The 17490-nt window shown below is 41.4% G+C and overlaps 1 protein-coding gene across 1 annotated transcript in view; it reads left to right on the forward strand.

The window, feature by feature from the left end:
* The first annotated feature begins 8205 nt into the window (after positions 1-8205).
* Positions 8206-17490, forward strand: part of LOC115192104 (exportin-6-like) — a 67716-nt gene continuing 58431 nt past the window's right edge. The window contains 4 exon segments of the mRNA XM_029750238.1: positions 8206-8265; positions 15879-15969; positions 16800-16830; positions 16832-16898. Coding sequence (XP_029606098.1) covers positions 15918-15969; positions 16800-16830; positions 16832-16898 — 150 coding nt within the window. The 5' untranslated portion in view covers positions 8206-8265; positions 15879-15917.

Below are 17490 nucleotides of genomic sequence, written 5' to 3' on the forward strand. Positions count from 1 at the left end.
ATAATGTCCTAGGATTGTCATCTGATGAAGATCATCAAAGGTTAGTGCTGCATTTAGCTGTGGTTTGGGTTTATGTGACATTATATGCTAGCTTGAAAAATGGGTGTCTGATTATTTCTGGCTGGGTACTCTGCTGACATAATCTAATGTTTTGCTTTCGTTGTAAAGCCTTTTTGAAATCGGACAGTGTGGTTAGATTAACGAGAGTCTTGTCTTTAAAATGGTGTAAAATAGTCATATGTTTGAGAAATTGAAGTAATAGCATTTCTAAGGTATTTGAATATCGCGCCACGGGATTCAACTGGCTGTTGAGTAGGTGGGACGCTAGCCCAGAGAGGTTAAAGACCCTAAGGATTGATTGTAAACAACGTTTGACATGTTTCTACGAACGGTAATGGAACTATTTGACTTTTCGTGTCTGAATTTACGCTCACGCGTTATGCCTTTGGATAGTGATCTGAATGCACAAACAAAACGGAGGTATTTGGACATAAATATGGAGTATTTCGAACAAAAACAACATTTCTTGTGGAAGTAGGAGTCCTGGGAGTGCATTCTGACGAAGATCAGCAAAGGTAAGAGAATTTATAATCCTAATTCTGAGTTTAGTTGACCCCAGAACTTGGCGGGTATCTGTATAGCTTGCTTTGATGGTTGAGCTATGTACTCAGAATATTGAAAAATGTGCTTTCTCCGTAAAGCTATTTTAAAATCTGACACAGCGGTTGCATTAAGGAGAAGTATATCTATAATTCTTTCAATAACTGTTGTAAATTATATCAACGTTTATGATGAGTATTTTTGTAAATTGATGTGCTCATTCACCGGAAGTTTTGGTGGGAATACATTTTCTGAACATCACGCACCAATGTAAAATGGGTTTTTTGGATTATTGAGCAAAATATACATGTATTGTGTAACATGAAGTCCTATGAGTGCCATCTGATGAAGATCATCAAAGGTTAGTGAATATTTTAGCTGTATTTTTGGTTTTTGTGATGCATGTCCTTGCTTGGAAAATGGCTGTGAAGTTTGTCCTAGCATAATCAAATTTTATGCTTTCGCCGTAAAGCCTTTTTGAAATCGGGCAATGTGGTTAGATTAACGAGAAGGTTATCTTTAAAATGGTGTAAAATAGTTGATTGTTTGAGAAAATGAAATGATGAGATTTTTGCTGTTTTGTATTTCGCGCCCTGATATTTCACTGGCTGTTGATAGTGTGTACCGCGGGTGGGACGCTAGCGTCCCACCTAGCCCATAGAAGTTAAGCAAATTAATTTAGACAGAGGTCAAACTTCTGAGCTGGCCCGCGTACAACACCAGCGCCATTCCTGCAATTCGGGATAGCGGATTTAAACAGTGGATGCAAAATGGCATCACATCATTTTGTACAATTATAAGGAATGGGTATCTAGACAACTTCCAGGACCTAAGTAAAAAAATATGGCATGGATAAACAAGATTTCTACAGGTTCGACACTACTTTTTAAAATAAGTAAGTGATTGACCTTCGGGCACCTCAGAAATACTACTTAGGAGTATTAAAAAAAATAAAAAATCTTTACTTGGGTATTTTATCCTCAAAGAAACACTTTAAACAGAAATGGGAGGAGGAACTTAACATTGAAATAACTGATGAAACGGGGTTGAACATATTTAAGACTCAATTAAGCTCAACAAACTCAAGGAGAGAATTCTGTTGTAAGAATGTTATACGTTTCTTCATAACACCTAAACTGAAATCAAAACGCTGGCTCCCAACACCCTTGTTGGAGAGAATGCTGGCTATCAAGGGCGGATCACACTCATATCTTTTGGACCTGCCCCGCAATTGAAACTTACTGGCGAGAAATAAGATCTAACATTGAAAAAATAATGGCTTGGACATAGAACAAACAATTTCTTTCTATTTTGGGTTAAACTTACACAATAGAGAAGATACCTGTTGAAGGTCCTACTGGCAGCTAGTAAAAAGACTATCACTAGGAAATGGCTATAAAAAGACCCTCCCACCGTGACACAATGGATAGACAATTAAACACTCTTAAGAAGTAGGGATAAATACAAACAAACTACATTTTAAGCTACATTTACAATAGTTTAACACACCTCATACATTACTTACTTTCTATACGCATCTGTAGGACTCTGAACTGGTTTGGTTGGCAGATTATTAGTGATGGTACGCACGACACCGACGCTCTGAGGTTTGTAAAATTTTCTGAAGGTTACCACCTCTGCCCCCCCCCCCGAAGCCTCTTGCTCATAGCCAAAAATCTGTATCAGGTTCTGCGCGTATGATTCTTTACCACTACTTACCCCACATTCTTTTCATAGGAATATGCATTTAGACCTAGATTTTATTGAGTTATCGACAGTGATGTTTTGAATTATTTGGCCTACAGTGAGTGAATTGTAAAAGTCTACCATTCGCGCAATAATCCTAAAATGTCATAAGAAATTTGGTGGAGTTTGTCTTATAATAACGCTATACTATTCTATTATATTTGGTTCTGTTATAAAGAATACTACCATTGTGCTCTTGCAGATATTGATTCAGCTTTGATCTAATTTTATTAAACGAGCACCATTGGCCAGAAAGGGCAGCAAAATGAGTAGAGCAGAGACTGTGTGTAAAGTAGAAAATCCCCCACATGCGCAAAAGTTTAGGATTTTCAGCTATCGGGAAGAGGCTTCCAGAGAATTCCAGAGGCTCCGAATTGTCAAAGCAAAATGAAAAGCTTAGTTTGAACACGTCTTTTTTTTCTAAACTTGTGTCAAAGAGCCTCTATAGATGAAGAGCTCCAGAAACTGCTTCTCCAATAGAATCCCCGATCACACTTGTAGGCGATGTCTTGGCAACAGTAGCTAGCTAAGCTTATGCTCAGAAACACGTCATGCGGTGTAACCGGTTGTGTCACGCCGAACAGCGCATGTGCAGGCTGTCAAATCGATATGTAGTTATTTTGGTCGGAAATGAAAACATGTCAGTTTGTCACTTGCACAGATTGTGTTCAGCTACTTAACAATATACACACAATACCCTATAATGACAAAGTTAAAACAGGTTTTTAGAAATGTACATAAGTATTCAGACCCTTTGCTATGAGACTTGAAATTGAGCTCAGGTGCATCCCGTTTCCATTGATCATCCTTGATGTTTCTACAACTTGATTGGAGTCAATCTGTGGCAAATTCAATTGATTGGACATGATCTGGAAAGGCACACACCTGTCTAAGGTCTGACAGTTGACGGTGCATCTCAGAGCAAAAACCAAGCCATGAGTTTGACGGAATTGTCCGTAGAGCTCTGAGACAAGATTGTGTCGAGGCACAGATCTGGGGAAGGCTACCAAAACATTTCTGCAGCATTGAAGGTCCCCAAGAACACAGTGGCCTCCATCATTCTTAAATGGAAGAAATTTGGAACCACCAAGTCTCTTCCAAGAGCTGGCCGCCTGGCCAAACTGAGCACTCAGGGGAGAAGGGCCTTGGTCAGGGAGGTGACCAAGAACCAGATGGTCACTCTGACAGAGCTCCAGAGTTCCTCTGTGGAGATGGGAGAACCTTCCTGAAGGACAACCATCTCTGAAACATTCCACCAATCAGGCTTTTATGGTAGAGTGGCCAGATGGGAGCCACTCCTTGGTAAAAAGCACATGACAGCCCGCTTGGAGTTTGCCAAACAAGATTCTCTGGTCTGATGAAACCAAGATTGAACTCTTTGGCCTGAATGCCAAGCGTCACGTCTGGAGGAAACCAGGCACCGCTCATCACCTTGGCCAATACCATCCCTATGGTGAAGCATGGTGGTGGCAGCATCATGCTGTGGGGATGTTTTTCAGCGGCAGGGACTGGGAGACTAGTCAGGATCAAGGGGAAAGTTGAACAGATATCCTTGAAGAAAACCTGCTCCAGAGCGCTCAGGACCTTCTACTGGGGCGAAGGTTCACCTTCCAACAGGACAACGATCCTAAGCACACAGCCAAGACAACACAGGAGTGGCTTTGGGACAAGTCTCTGAATGTCCTTGAGTGGCCCAGCCAGAGCCTGGACTTGAACCCGATTGAACATCTCTGGAGAGACCTGAAAATAGCTGTGCAGCAACGCTCCTCATCCAACCTGACAGAGCTTGAGAGGATCTGCAAAGAAGAAAATGGGAGAAACTCCCCAAATACAGGTGTGCCAAGATTGTAGCGTCATACCCAAGAAGACTCAAGGCTGTAATTGCTGCCAAAGGTGCTTCAACAAAGTACTGAGTAAAGGGTCTGAATACTTGTGTAAATTGTGATATTTCCGTTTTTTCTTTTTATAAATTAGCAAACATTTCTAAACCTGGTTTTGCTTTGTCATTATGGTGTATTGTGTGTACTGTAGATTGATGAGGGGGAAAAACAATTTAATCCATAAGGCTGTAACGTATCAAAATGTGGAAAAGGTCAAGGGGTCTGAATACTTTCCGAATGCACTGTATGTTGGAAGTTTATGAATGTCATTTGAAATAAATTTGCCTATATTGTAGTATAAACGGAATCATACAAAGATGTATCACCATTCCATAATATTTTTTTCTAGAACAATTAATGTCTTTTGCTATCATCTTTCAATATTCCAGGTTTCCTGATAGCACTGAAAGTCTTATTAGATTATGTGCTGCAAGGACTAGAGACTACTAGGGTATACTAACTGCATATTTTAAACTGGGTAGTTTGGCTCCTGGATGCTGATTGGCTGAAAGCCACGGGTATGACAAACTAATGTTTTTACTGTTCTAATTACATTGGGAACCAGTTTATAATAGCATTAAGGTACCTCTGGAGTTTGTTCTATATGGCCAATATACCACGGCTAAGGGCTGTGTCCAGGCACAATGTGCTGCTTCGTGCTTATGAACAGCCCTTAGCCATGGTATATTGGCCATATACCACCCCCTCGGGCAGTATTGCTTAAATATAACACATTGCTTTATGGCCAAAATGTGTTTTGTATTTCAAGTATGGAAGTGGATAGTCCAGAAGAGTTTCCTGCAGAGTTCAAGGAGAAACATATAGGTGGTTGGGGCATTGTCCAGATAACTGCTGGCACAGGGCTAGCTGTCTATGCTGTGTGGTTAGGGGTTCTCATGCCGGGATTTCGAAAAGTCCTTCTTGAGGTTTCAGGTAAGACCTGAGTCGTGTTCATTGGGGTGCAATTCAATTACAGAATCATCAGATATAAATATACTGAACAAAAATATAAATGCAACATGCAACAATTTCAAAGATTTTACTGAGTTACAATTCATATTAGGAAATCAGTCACATTTAATGAAATTCGTTAGGCCCTATTCTATGGATTTCACATGACTGGGAATGTGATATAAAGACAGGAATAGCATATTATAAGCCCCTTGGTCACAGATACCTTAAAAAGAAAGGCAGGGGCGTGGATCAGAAAGCCAGTCCATATCTGGTATGACCACCATTTGCCTCATACCTCATCTCCTTTGCATAGAGTTGATAAGGCGGTTGATTGTGTCCTGTGGAATGTTGTCCCACTCCTCTTCAGTGGCTGTGCAAAGTTGATGGATATCCAGAGCATCCCAAACATGCTCAATGGGTGACATGTCTGGTGAGTATGCAGGCCATGGAAGAACTGGGACGTTTTCAGCTTACAAGAATTATGTACAGACCCTTGCAACATGAGACCATGCATTATCATGTCTACATGTGGTTATGGCGGCAGATGAATGGCACGACAATGGGCCTCAGGATCTCGTCCCAGTATCTCTGTGTATTTAAATTGCCATTTGATAAAAGCAATTGTTTGTTGTCTAGTTTATGCCTGCCCATACATAACCCCACCGCAATCATGTGGCACTCTGTTCACAACGTTGATATCAGTAAACAGCTTGCCCACAGTACGCCATACACGTGGTCGGCGGTTGAAGCTGGTTGGACATACTACTAAATTATCTAAAACGATGCTATAGGTGGCTTATGGTAGAGAAATTAACATTAAACTTATCTGACAACAGCTCTGGTGGACATTCCTGCATTCAGCATGCCAATTGCATGCTCCCTCAACTTGGCATTGTATAACAAAACTATACATTGTAGTGGCCTTTTATTGTCCCCAGCACAAGGTGCGCCTGTGTAATAATCATGCTGTTTAATCAGCTTCTTGATATGCCACACCTGTCAAGTGGATGGATTATCTTGTCAAAGGAGAGATGCTCACTAACAGGGATGTAAATACAGTTTTGTACAATTTGAGAGATAAGCTTTTTGTGTGTCTGGAAAATCTTTTATTTCAGCTCATGAAACATGGGACCAACACTTTACATGTTGCGTTTTATATATTTGTTCAGTGTATATTTTGTAGATCAGATCTGCCTTTCTGTCATAGGATCAGGGAATTGTGTTGGCTCTATAGTTTACACTTCACTTAAAAGCATCCAGGTATAATGCTTTATAACTTGATATAAACTCAGCAAAAAAAGAAACATTCACTCATTGTCAACTGTGTTTTATTTTCAGCAAACTTAACATGTGTAAATATTTGTATGAACATAAGATTCATCAACTGAGACATAAACTGAACAAGTTCCACAGACATGTGACTAACATAAATTGATATAATGTGTCCCTGGACAAAGGGGGGGGTCAAAATCAAAAGTAACAGTCAGTATCTGGTGTGGCCACCAGCTGCATTAAGTACTGCAGTGCATCTTTTCCTAATGGACTGCACCAGATTTGCCAGTTCTTGCTGTGAGATGTTACCCTACTCTTCCACCAAGGCACCTGCAAGTTCCCAGACATTTCTGGGGGGAATGGCCCTAGCCCTCACCCTCCGATCCAACAGGTCCCAGACGTGGTCAATGGGATTGAGATCCGGGCTCTTTGCTGGCCATGGCAGAACACTGACCTTCCTGTCTTGCAGGAATGTTAATTAATTGTTTATGGTTCATTGAACAAGCATGGGAAACGGTGTTTAAACCCTTTACAATGAAGATCTGTGAAGTCATTTGGATTTTTACGAATTATCTTTGAAAGACAGGGTCCTGAAAAAGGGACATTTCTTTTTTGCTGAGTTTAGGTATGAGCCTTTATAATGTCTTTATAAGGCTTATAATATGCTATTCCTGTCTTTGTGTCACATTTTTAAAGGGGCAAGCTCAGTTCAATAACAGAGGCGCCTACTAACCTCTGTTTTGGTTAACAGTTGCGGGATGGGAATGCAGAAATGTAATGGGAATGCAGAAATGTAACCACTCTCAAATTCATAGCTATGGATGCAAGGACTGACCATCCATGATACCAAAAGTATAGTTTTAACCATGAGGCTATACAATGTTTGTTTACAATGACATTGTTTACAAACAATGGAGTAAAATAAGCTTATATTTTGGATTCTGCTGGGCTACGCACAAAAGTATAACTGACCTCATGAGGCTTTTATAAGTCACATTCTTCGACAATCTATGGGTTTATCATTAAATGTTAAAGTCAAATGGATGTACCATTCACAGATTGACCCTTTTTTAATTGACACAAAATCCCATGTATTAAATCAGAATCATTATGAGATGATTATAAGACAGGGATGGGCAACTCCAGTCCTCGGGGGGCGGCTGAAGTGGTGTCCAACTTCCCCATCCCTAGCAAACACAGCTGATTTAAACTGATTGCATTCTAAACTGAAGCTCATCATTACTTGATTATTGGAGTCAGGTGTGTTAGCTGGGGCTGGGGCAAAAAATATGAGACCAGTCAGGCCCCCAAGGACTGGAGTAATTTAGCAGACGCTCTCATCCAGAGCGACTTACAGTAGTGAGGGCATACATTTTCGTATTGGTTTCCCGTGGGAATCAAACCCACAACCCTGGCGTTGGAAACGCCATGCTCTACCAACTGAGCCACATGGTACCATTTGCTGCTTTTTTCTCATTTTTCAAGCGAAGGTCTTTTAAGGGAGTATGCGAGCACACTTGTTCGGTTCGACTAGCTGAGGTCAGCTAAGTGCCAGCCGAACTGAAGCATGCTGACGCCTTTATGAGACATAAGGGGGTTATACATGCTCATAACAATTCTTACAATGCATTATAACCACATCATAGTGCATTGCATCTGTAGGCTTTTAAGTAAAGTGTTAGACATTTCTATCTGCTATTTCTGATAACCGATGTGAGTTGCGATATTTTCTGCAGGTGCCCATCAAGAAACAAGTGCGGAATGTGATGGCACCGGAACCCTTGTGGACTTGGGCTCCGGTGATGGCAGGATTGTAAGTAGGGCCGAGCGATGTGGCTTAAAAATCATATCAAATTTTTTCAAACTTACGGGCGATTCACAATATATATCGATATATTTGAAAAAATGTTTTCTCTAAATAAGACTGGTTGAACAATTAAACGTAAAATACACTTCATTTCAGTCAAATTATACCTAGGCTAAATATAAGCCTTCCACAACCATAAGACCCACTAATTATTTTATTATCTTATTAAAATAGTTTAACCTGCTTTTTTGCAATAGTCGCTGATCTGGCTTTCAAGTCTGTCTATGAAAATGCCCTTTTTGTTACAAATTTAACCAGAACCATGCATAATGCACATTCACGAATTACTAACTTATTGTAGCAGGCATTATAGAAAATTAACACAGGTCTCTCAAGCACAAGCCCACATGCTAGTGAGTAGCCAGCTAATCTTTATATTTAAAGTTTAGCCAACTTGGATCTATTTGCTAGCTAACAAGGTAGAACACTTGAAATGTTATGCCCTTCTGTCATTGGGTAGGATGTCATTGTAAATAAGAATTTGTTCTTAAATGGCTTATTGCACATTTATAAAACACAGACTAGTATAAAGGTCTTTGTCAAAAATGCTACTAGTGGTACATTATGCCGCGTGCTGCAAACTGAGAATACATTTTCCAGAATCAATGTTCATTTATACTCCCATTTTAATAGTGTTTGCTCTGTGGAGTTGAGACATAAAAAGGGTATTGTTAGAAAGGTTAACTTCTCTTTTATTACAATAAAATGTCTCAATGTGTTTCGGTGTCCATATGACCGATTCTGTTGGACCAAACCTCAAATGCAAATAATGAGTTGAAACAATAGTGTGTGATTGCGGCCCGTAATTCGAAGCGTTCCAGCAAGTTAGCTACCGGTGTCGCTCCCGCCTGCTGTGTACCGGAGCCCTCCTAGCTAGCTAGTTAGCACCCAGTGTCCTTTGCTAATGCCTGCTGAACACCTACCATCGTTAAAAGAACTGCGGAAAAACTGTGTGAATAGTAAGATTCATACAGCACAGAAGGAGTGGAGACAAGACCAAAAAGAGAACATGTGAACAAGCGGACAAACACTCATAAAAACAACATGATTATTGAGATACGGGCATTTGACATCTTTGAAAAACCATAACCCTTGACTTTTCCACATTTTGTTAGCCTTATTCTAAAATGGATTAAATAAATAAAAATGTCCTCAGTCTACACACAATCTACCCATAACGACAAGGAAAAAAGTTTAAGAAATTTTAGCAAATGTATTAAAAATAAAAACCAGATACCTTATGTACATAAGTATTCAGTCCCTTTGCTATGAGACTTGAAATTGAGCTCAGGTGTATATTGTGTCCATTGAGCATCCTTGAGATGTTTCTACATCTAGATTGGAGTCCACCTGTGGTAAACTCAATTGATTAGACATTATTTGGAAAGGCACACACCTGTCTATATATATATAAGGTCCCACAGTTGACAATGCATGTCAGAGCAAAAACCAAGCCATGAGGTTAATGGAATTATCTGTAGAGCTCAGAGACAGGATTGTGTCGAGGTACAGATCTGGGGAAGGGTACCAAAACATTTCTGCAGCATTGAAGGTCCCCAAGAACACGTGGCATCCATCATTCTTAAATGGAAGAAGGGGGAGAAGGGCCTTGGTCAGGGAGGTGACCAAGGACCCGATGGTCATTCTGACAGAACTCCAGAGTTCCTCTGTGGAGATGGGAGAACCTTCCAGAAGGACAACCCCTGCAGCACTCCACCAATCAGGCCTTTATGGTAGAGTGGCCAGACAGGAACCACTCCCTGGTAAAAGGCACATGACAGCCTGCTTAGAGTTTGCTAAAATGCACCGAAAGGACTCAGACCATGAGAAACAAGATTCTCTGGTCTGATGAAACCAAGGTTTAACTATTTGGCCTGAATGCCAAGCGTCATGTCTGGAGGAAACCAGGTACCGCTCATCACCTGGCCAATACCATCCCTACGGTGAAGCATGGTGGTGGCAGCATCATGCTGTGGGGATGTTTTTCAGCAGCATTGACTGGGAGACTAGTCAGGACCGACGGAAAGATGAAAGGAGCAAAGTACAGAGATCCTTGATAAAAACTTGCTCCAGAGCGCTCAGTACCTTAGACTGTTCTGTTGGAAGGTGAACCTTTGCCCCAATGACCCTAAGCACACAGTTAAGACAACGCAGGAGTGGCTTCGGGGCAAGTCCTTGAATGGCCCAGCCAGAGCCCGGACTTGAACCCGATGAAACATCTCTGGAGAGACCTGAAAATAGCTGTGCAGTCAACACTCCCCATCCAAGCTGACGGAGCTTGAGAGGCTCTGCAGAGAAGAATGGGAGAAACTCCCCAAATATAGGTGTGCCAAGCTTGTAGCGTCATACCCAAGAAGACTCAATGCTGTAATCGCTGCCAAAGGTGTTTCATCAAAGTACTGAGTAAAGGGTCTGAATACTTACATTTTACATTTTTACATTTGTAGTCATTTAGCAGACGCTCTTATCCAGAGCGACTTACAGTAGTGAATGCATACATTTCATTTTCATTTCAAACATTTTTTTTTCTTCGTACTTGCCCCCCCGTGGGAATCGAACCCACAACCCTGGTGTTGCAAACACCATGCTCTACCAACTGAGCATGTAATATTTAATTAAAAAAATAATTATTATTATAAATTTACAAACATTTCTAAACCTGTTTTTGCTTTGTCATTATAGGGTATTGTGTGCAAATTGAGAAGGAAAAAAATAATCAATTTTAGAATAAGGCTGTCGAGGGGTCTGAATACTTTCTGAATGCACTGTATATCACAGTCATAAGCATGTGAACTAACATGTTATAGAGCAAACACATAGGTTGTAATATATGTAGGTTGTAATGTGTATGCACACAGGCGCTAGCACAAGCACTCTACACACACATACATTGTAATATTGTTGTATGGTGGTATTATACATTTTGTATTGTAGATATGTACTGGTGTAATAATGTACTGTTTTATATTTTGTTTTATGTGTCATGGAAGTGCCTTAATGTGTTTGGACCCCAGGAAGAGTAGCTGCTGCGTTGGCAATAGTTATTAGGGATCCCTAATAAATACAAAAATATGGCTTTTATTTCTGGCTTCCTCAGTGATTTAACCCACGCATCGCTGCTGTTCAATCCAAGCCCTCAGTTAAGAGCTAGATTGTAGCTTCAACGGTTTTAAGACTAATAAGATTGAGTTTTCAGCACATCACCAAAAGTCAACCTTTTGTTTTTCCCTTCAGAAAATGTTTTGGTGTTGTATGTGATATACATAGGTGTTTGAATTGAATAATGCAAAAAAAATTGATCTGGAGCGAGTTTCCCAAAAACATGAAGACCATCTTTTAGCACTAAGATCATGTTTCCCCCTTTGCTAGTGATGTGGGGGAAACACACCTGATCAGGCACAAATGAGCATGGTGAGGCCATCATTCCCCAGAGGCTCCTCATGTGCCTGCTTCTGAGTTAAGATTGGTGTGTGTTTATTTAGCCCTCTGCTGGCAGAAACAGCATCTAACTGGCCAGATTAATGTGGGTTTATTAGGGCCACTCCAGACAATGGCAGTCAGAGCCAGATGTTGGCTGAGATTCAGACTGGTCTCTCAACATCTCAGATCTCAAATTTTGGATACAGGTGGCACTGCAATGAGCGGCTGATCTTGAGGTGTGTGTGCTGTAAATTGATAACACAGAATTACTATTCTAAATGTGCAACCCTTAGTGGCGCGTTTGCAAATATAGATAGACTTTTGAAAATATTTAATGCAATATGCTATATTTTGATTGTGGATGGGGGACTCATCCGGCTCAAGATTAAATTGTTACTTCCGGTGGGGATGGGCTGATTCACCCGGAGGAAGTTGCGAATGCAAGGCCTCAGGCTCAGTAGAGCAGCTCCAAAGCAACCAGTTAGCTTAGCCAAAGCTAGCGCTGGGACTGGGCAGAGCCGCTGAGGAGAACAATACAGAAAACGGGAACAAGCACGCAGCTGTAAATACTGTTTGTATTACATTTTCCGTACAATTTATGACGTAAACCCCTCAAACAGACTATCTTTAATACGTGCTTTATTTTTTAAAGGGGTTCCCACTGGCACTGCAACAGCTTGGCAGAGTTAGCTACATGTCTGGTTCACCTCCACTAAACCCCGTGTAGCAACACTATCAACAATAGCAAGGGTCGTCTCTTAAAAGCCATACATTGTATCGACATCAAGATTAATAAATTACTTAACCTGCATTTTTATGATGCAAAGTCGCGGGGACTTGTAGTCGCGAGTGGGCCCATTGCCACAACATGAGCCTCTGCCGGTGTGCCAACACCTCAAGTTGCCTGCTTGCTACAAATATTTATTGGAAGCAAGGAGAGCCATCAAAATAAACTCCAAACATGGTGAGTATGGGTTATAGTTGGCCACATTATTACAGTTAACTAGCTAATTAAACTAACATGTCTGGAAATTGATACTATTAAAAATCCAATACATAGAGGACAATGTAGAATATATGCTGTAGACTTCAGCAAAGCGATGACAGAACAGAAATTGTCTATCAATTACTGAATATAATATTTTCATAAAAATGTGAAACCCGTAACGTTAGTATGAAATTATATTAATTTATTGTGTTAGTTACCGGTATAGTCAAATTTGGCGTATCATATCTTAAACTTTATAAATTATGTATCCAACGATAATATTTTCCCTGTATAAAATTCTGGAAGAAGATATATTTTAAAGAGCAATCAAACCCTGTCGAGCAAGGTAACGGTTCTTGTTTGTGCTCTACACATGAGTATGCTACCTGGTTTCCAGGATGTGAGTCGAATTCGTCTGTCTGCTACACAAGACGCCCATCTTGCAAGACCAAATATTTGCGTTGAGTAATCCTAGCATCTTGCGGCCCATTTGAAGAATTCGGGCCTTTGCTCTGCAAGATGCTTCAGATATGCAGAGAAATCGATGTTCACCTTTTTGCAATACTGTCCTTCCTGACTCAAATGCAAATAATTTGTTAACACAACTCTTAAATAGTGAATTGACATTTTAATTGTCATCACAGACCCCCTTTGCTGCTGGTTTTAGTGCATTCCATTATACTATGATTATGAATAGCAGTTGAGTGGAAATTACCAATGCTATGAGGAAGTTAGTGTGAGTATTTTCCATAAGCAACTTTCAAAAGCCTAACATCCAGAGTGGCGCAGCGGTCTAAGGCACTGCATCTCACTGCAAGAGGCGTCACTATAGTACCTGGTTTGAATCTAGGCTGTGTCACATCTGGCCGTGATTGGGAGTCCCATAGGGCGGTGCACGATTGGCCCAGCGGCGTCGGGGGTTTGGCCAGAGTAGGCTGTCATGTTAAATAAAGGTTAAATAAAAAAATTATATTTAAACGATTGTCATTCCTGTCTTTTTTTGGTATTTCCAACGTAGTGGTATGCAGACTAAACAATGTGACACAGACGGGGGTAACACAAGATTTTTCACTTGGTCGTGAGGATTCTCGATAGCATGCTGTCTTGCTAAAACAATGATGTGATTACATTTGAACGTAGTTAGAATGAGCTGTGGCTCAAAGTCAGACATCCACGCCTGCCATACTTATGTATATATAGTGTATTTCAACTCTGTATGTGGACACCCCTTCAAATTAGTGGATTCTGCTATTTCAGCCACACCTGTTGCTGACAGGTGTATAAAATCGAGCACACAGCCATGCAATCTCCATTGGAAAAATTGGCAGTAGAATGGTCTTTCTGAAGTGTTCAGTGACTTTCAACGTGGCACCATCATAGGATGCCACCTTTCCAACAAGTCAGTTCATCAAATTTCTGCCCTGCTAGAAATTGGCAAGTTAAATAGAACTGCCCCGGTCAACTGTAAGTGCAGTTATTGTGAAGTGGAAACGTCTGGGAGCAACAATGGCCCAGCCGCGAGGTGGTAGACCACGCAAGCTTACAGAATGGGGCCGCCGAGTTCTGAAACGCCTAGCGTGTGAAAACCGTCTGTCCTCGGTTGCAACACTCACCACTGAGTTTCAAACTGCCTCTGGAAGCAATGTCGGGAGCTTCATGAAATAGGTTTCAGTGGCCGAGCAGCAGCACACAAGCCTAAGATCACTGTGCTCAATGCCAAGCGGTGGCTGGAGTGGTGTAAACCTTGCTGCCATTGGACTCTGGAGCAGTGGAAACGTGTTCTCTGGAGTGATGAATCACACAGTCCGAGGGACAAATCTGGGTTTGGCGGATGCCAGAAGAATGCTACCTGTCCCAATGCATAGGGTAAACTGTAAAGTTTGGTGGAGGAAGAATAATGGTCTGGGGCTGTTTTACATGGTTCGAGCTAGGGCCCTTAGTTCCAGTGAAGGGAAATCTTAATGCTACAGCATACAATGACATTCTAGACGATTCTGTGCTTCCATCTTTTTGGCAACATTTTGGGAAAGGCCATTTCCTATTTCAGCATGACAATGCCCACGTGCACAAAGCAAGGTCTATACAGAAATGGTTTGTCGAGATCAGTGTGAAAGAACTTGACTGGCCTGCACAGAGCCCTGACCTCAACCATATTGAACAATTTTTGGAATGAATTGGAAAGCTGACTGCGACTCAGGCCTAATTGCCCAATATCAGTGCCCGACCTCACTAATGCTCGTGTGGCTGAATGGAAGCAAGTCCCTGCAGCAATGTTCTAACATCTAATGAAAAATCTTCCCAGAAGAGTGGAGGCTGTTATAGCAGCAAAGGGGGGGACCAACTCCATGTTAATGCCTCTGATTTTGGAATGAGATGTTCGACAAGCAGTTGTCCACATACTTTTGGTCAGGTAGTGTATGTAGCCAATACATTTTGAATTCAATAGCATTGCTTGTGAACTTCAAAGCTGTAACAATTTTATGCTTTGGTTAAAGGCTGCATACACATACTAGTATTAGTCATCGACCCTGCTCTAGAGTACACATTCTGGGTGATGCCATACAACATTATCATCGCAATGGCGAGCTCTCATTGGCTATTGCTGATCACTGTTCAAAATGTTTCGTTGCACATCTCAAACTACAACGGCATTTCAGGTTTCGTGCCGATAAAATCAAACATCTTTGAAAATTTCCGGACAGCTCAAAGACAGGATCGGTAGCCCTTAGATTGTGTCTCTGACCCACTCACATTCAATGAGTGTCAGTGACGGCTCTACTCCCTGAATAGGCAACGACATCGGGATTTATTCTCCGATCTCAAACTAAATCGTAGCCAAAATTGTGTGGGCTTGAACTAGTGATCCACTGATCGCAAACACTCAGACCGCCCTTGACAACGTACAAACCAATTGAGCTAAAGAAAACGATCCAATTCGCTAGCTCCATTGTCAAAATGATAACAACTGGGAGCCATTTTCACCCAGGTGAATTCTAGCTGTGGAGTGAGCTTAGGTCACATTCTTAACTCTGATAACTAACAATTTTTTATTCTTAAAGCTCTCTACCTATCGCTCATATTTTCCAATTCCTCTTCCCCGCCTATCTATCATTCCTCCCTCCCTCGCTCCCTTCCTCCTCTGATCCGGCAGGCATCAGAGGAGAGCTCACTGCGCGCTCTGGAGAGTCTCATGACAGAGTTCTTCCACAGCTGTACAACCAACGAGCGCAAGAGAGAGATTGGTGAGTGTGGTAGTGCCGTGCCAAATTTGATCTGGGTGTAGAAACCTGCCCATTCAAAAGTATTGTTGTGCAACCATCTGAGCAAGTCTGTCCACCCTTATGAAATTTGGCATGATAGTAGAATGGACCAGAGCCATGTACTGTGGTACACTTGATATGTGACTTAAAATTGTAATGGGTGCTGCTATGTTGGCTCAAAGTTCCATGATAATTACATTCATGCAACGCTATTGTCATGGAACGTTTGGTCCCGAAATAGTGGCCTGTTAACAAAACTTTTTATATTGATTTGCTATTGACTATAGAGTGCGGATGCCATTTTAATTACAGATACAGGTAATATATCCTCATATTTTTTAAGTAAAAGAATGCAGTGCTGCGGCAAAGGACTCGTAGTGAGGACGACTTGCTACTCCTCTGAACTGTGTTTGGTGAGCTTTCTGTCGCCAAGAGCTGCTGAGGCATCACCCAAGTGGGTGCTACACATTTTGAAGGAGGAGAGATCCAGTAGCTACACGACAGACTGGTTCCCAGAGTAGTCCTCTACATGATCGTCTGATCAAGTCATGAACCCATCCCTCTCCATCATTGGAGGATGCATGCACTCAAAGACTTGGCCTCTAATAGTTGACCTAACTAGCTAGGCTATTCATGATTTTGTTTGTTTTTTGCTATTTAAGCGCTTTTTGCTATTTAAGCGCTTATGAAAAGCACTATAGAAATGTTATTATATTTGTGATAAGTTGTCATAATTACCTTTTATGTAAGCGTGGACTTGAAATGACTCAACATAAAATTTAAATAAATCATGTGCTTCCTTTTTTCTGCAGAAGAGCTGCTGAATAACTTTGCTCAGCAGATGCTGCTTGTACTTCCTCTCCAACACTCGCAACGAGTATGTGATGATGTACAGTCTCACAGTATTTGAGGTAAGTTCATTTGGTGAACGTTATGAATAGTCCAGTAGTAGTAAGAGGACACCGTTACATAGCGATGGTTCTTTTAATGGGGCTGCTTTCTGTTGATAAATAAACTCTAGAAATTCTCAGTACTTAATGCAGATGTCACACATTGACATTTTCAGAACATGAGATCTGGTGTTAAAGACAGATCTCTTGCTCGGAGATACTTTAAACTATAGTTTATTTTATAGTAAACTAACATTGGCTAACCTGTTAAATTGATGATCAAAGAACTCCAGTGGACCTTCCACCCCCCCCCCCCCTTGCATGCAGAGCGAGCTGCCTGCGCGCAGGGAGCGAGTGAGAGGAGCAGCTAATGGATTTACTTACCGAGGAAGTTATTTCTGGTTTTAGCAGGGCCAGGCTTTAAATTTGTCAGAAGCAATCGGGCCTGGGTAGGTTGAGTAGGGCCTGAATGTCACGGGCGTGGGTAGGGCTTAAAATGCAAGCCCATGCAGGGCTCTACGTGGTAGCCAGGGCACAAAAACAGAGGTGAAGTTGAGCCTTGCGCTCCACTCTTAGTTGTTGTGGAAATTATTATGCTGTTTACTTTCTGCAT

Source organism: Salmo trutta, chromosome 4 (genome assembly GCF_901001165.1).
Source record: "Salmo trutta chromosome 4, fSalTru1.1, whole genome shotgun sequence".
In the NCBI taxonomy this organism is placed as follows: Eukaryota; Metazoa; Chordata; class Actinopteri; order Salmoniformes; family Salmonidae; genus Salmo; species Salmo trutta.